The following is a 1,607-nucleotide window of genomic DNA, read 5'->3' as shown; positions in this document are numbered from 1 at the left end:
AGATCTACAGAAATAAATTCTCTGGGCTTAGGCTATGTAGAAAGTCTACTTATTATTATATACATACATACATATATACATTTTATTACATAAGCACCAAATGGTATGTGTATATATATATATATATATATATATATATATGTTCTAAATAATATTATACAAAATAGGCAAAATGAAGCAATGTAGTTTCTGGACTTAGGTTAAAAAGATATTTATATTATTTCATATCTTTAAGGTAGCAATGCAACTACAAAAAGATCTGTTTGATTAATTCTTTTGTATTAAAGACCAAATGGAAACAGAACAATTTTTTTCTTATATGTTTTCTTCCACTAGACACACAGTAACTGAAAGGTAAACAGGACTATCACGTACCCATCATGCAAAGGATCAATAGCACTTCTCTGACTCCAGTTTCTTTCATCCTGAATGGAGTTCCAGGACTAGAGGACAAGCACATCTGGATCTCTCTGCCATTCTGCTCCATGTACATTGTAGCCATGGCGGGGAACTGTGGGCTTCTCTACCTCATCCGCTATGAGGAGACCCTGCACCGGCCAATGTATTTCTTCCTTGCCATGCTTTCCTTCACTGATGTGGTCATCTGCACAAGCACAGTGCCTAATACACTTGGGATCTTCTGGTTTAATCTCAAGGAGATTGATTTTAATGCTTGTCTAACCCAGATGTTCTTTGTCCACACCTTCACAGGGATGGAGTCTGGGGTCCTTATGCTTATGGCTCTGGATCGCTATGTGGCCATCTGCTACCCACTGCGCTATGCCACAATCCTCACCAATCCTATCATTGCCAATGCTGGGTTCATCACATTCATTAGGGGAGTGATACTTATAATTCCATTTATGTTCCTCACCAAACGACTGCCCTTCTGCCACGGCAATGTCATCCCCCACACCTACTGTGACCATATGTCTGTGGCTAAGATTTCATGTGGCAATGTTAAAATCAATGCTGTGTATGGTCTTGTGGTTGCTCTCTTGATTGGGGGCTTTGATATTCTCTGCATTACTGTGTCCTACACAATGATCCTCCGGGCTGTGATCAAACTGTCATCAGCAGATGCTCGACAGAAAGCTTTTGGAACATGTACATCTCACATCTGTGCCATTGTATTCTCTTATACCCCAGCTTTCTTTTCATTTTTTGCACACCGTTTTGGGGGTCACAATGTCCCTCACTCTCTCCACATTATAGTGGCCAACATCTACCTCCTTCTTCCCCCAACTATGAACCCCATTGTCTATGGTGTGAAAACCAAGCAGATCCGGGATTGTGTTATAAGGCTTTTTTCAGGATCCAAGGATACCAAGTCCCATGGCATCTGAATCAGAAACCCATTGATGAAGAAAAAGTAAGCATAGTTCTTTGCTGGGTAGGAGGACTCAATGAGTTTTGTCATTTCACTGCCTTGCTCTGGATGGATTCTGCCTTGGCTCTATCCTCTTGGTTTTTTTGACCTATATAGAGCCAATCTCAGAGGATAGTGAGAAGACCAGAGATTTCAATACCTGGAGTGGTATTGAAGAATGGGCAGTGAGCAACCTTCAATTTGTTGATTAATTAGCTCTCTTCTCAAAGTCCAGGGA

General features: G+C 40.7%; 1 protein-coding gene across 1 annotated transcript; it reads left to right on the top strand.

Annotated features, from left to right (window-relative positions):
* The first annotated feature begins 380 nt into the window (after nucleotides 1-380).
* LOC138176315 (olfactory receptor 52N4-like) lies at nucleotides 381-1,346 on the top strand. Its single transcript, XM_069107119.1, has one exon. The coding sequence runs from the start codon at nucleotides 381-383 to the stop codon at nucleotides 1,344-1,346; it is 966 nt and encodes a 321-aa protein (XP_068963220.1).
* The last annotated feature ends 261 nt before the right edge of the window (nucleotides 1,347-1,607 follow it).

This window comes from Petaurus breviceps, unplaced genomic scaffold, assembly GCF_028583685.1.
Source record: "Petaurus breviceps papuanus isolate PSGF00001 unplaced genomic scaffold, PetGlider_PUasm1.0 85342, whole genome shotgun sequence".
Classification (NCBI taxonomy): domain Eukaryota; kingdom Metazoa; phylum Chordata; class Mammalia; order Diprotodontia; family Petauridae; genus Petaurus; species Petaurus breviceps.
This window is presented reverse-complemented; position numbering and strand designations above follow the sequence as displayed.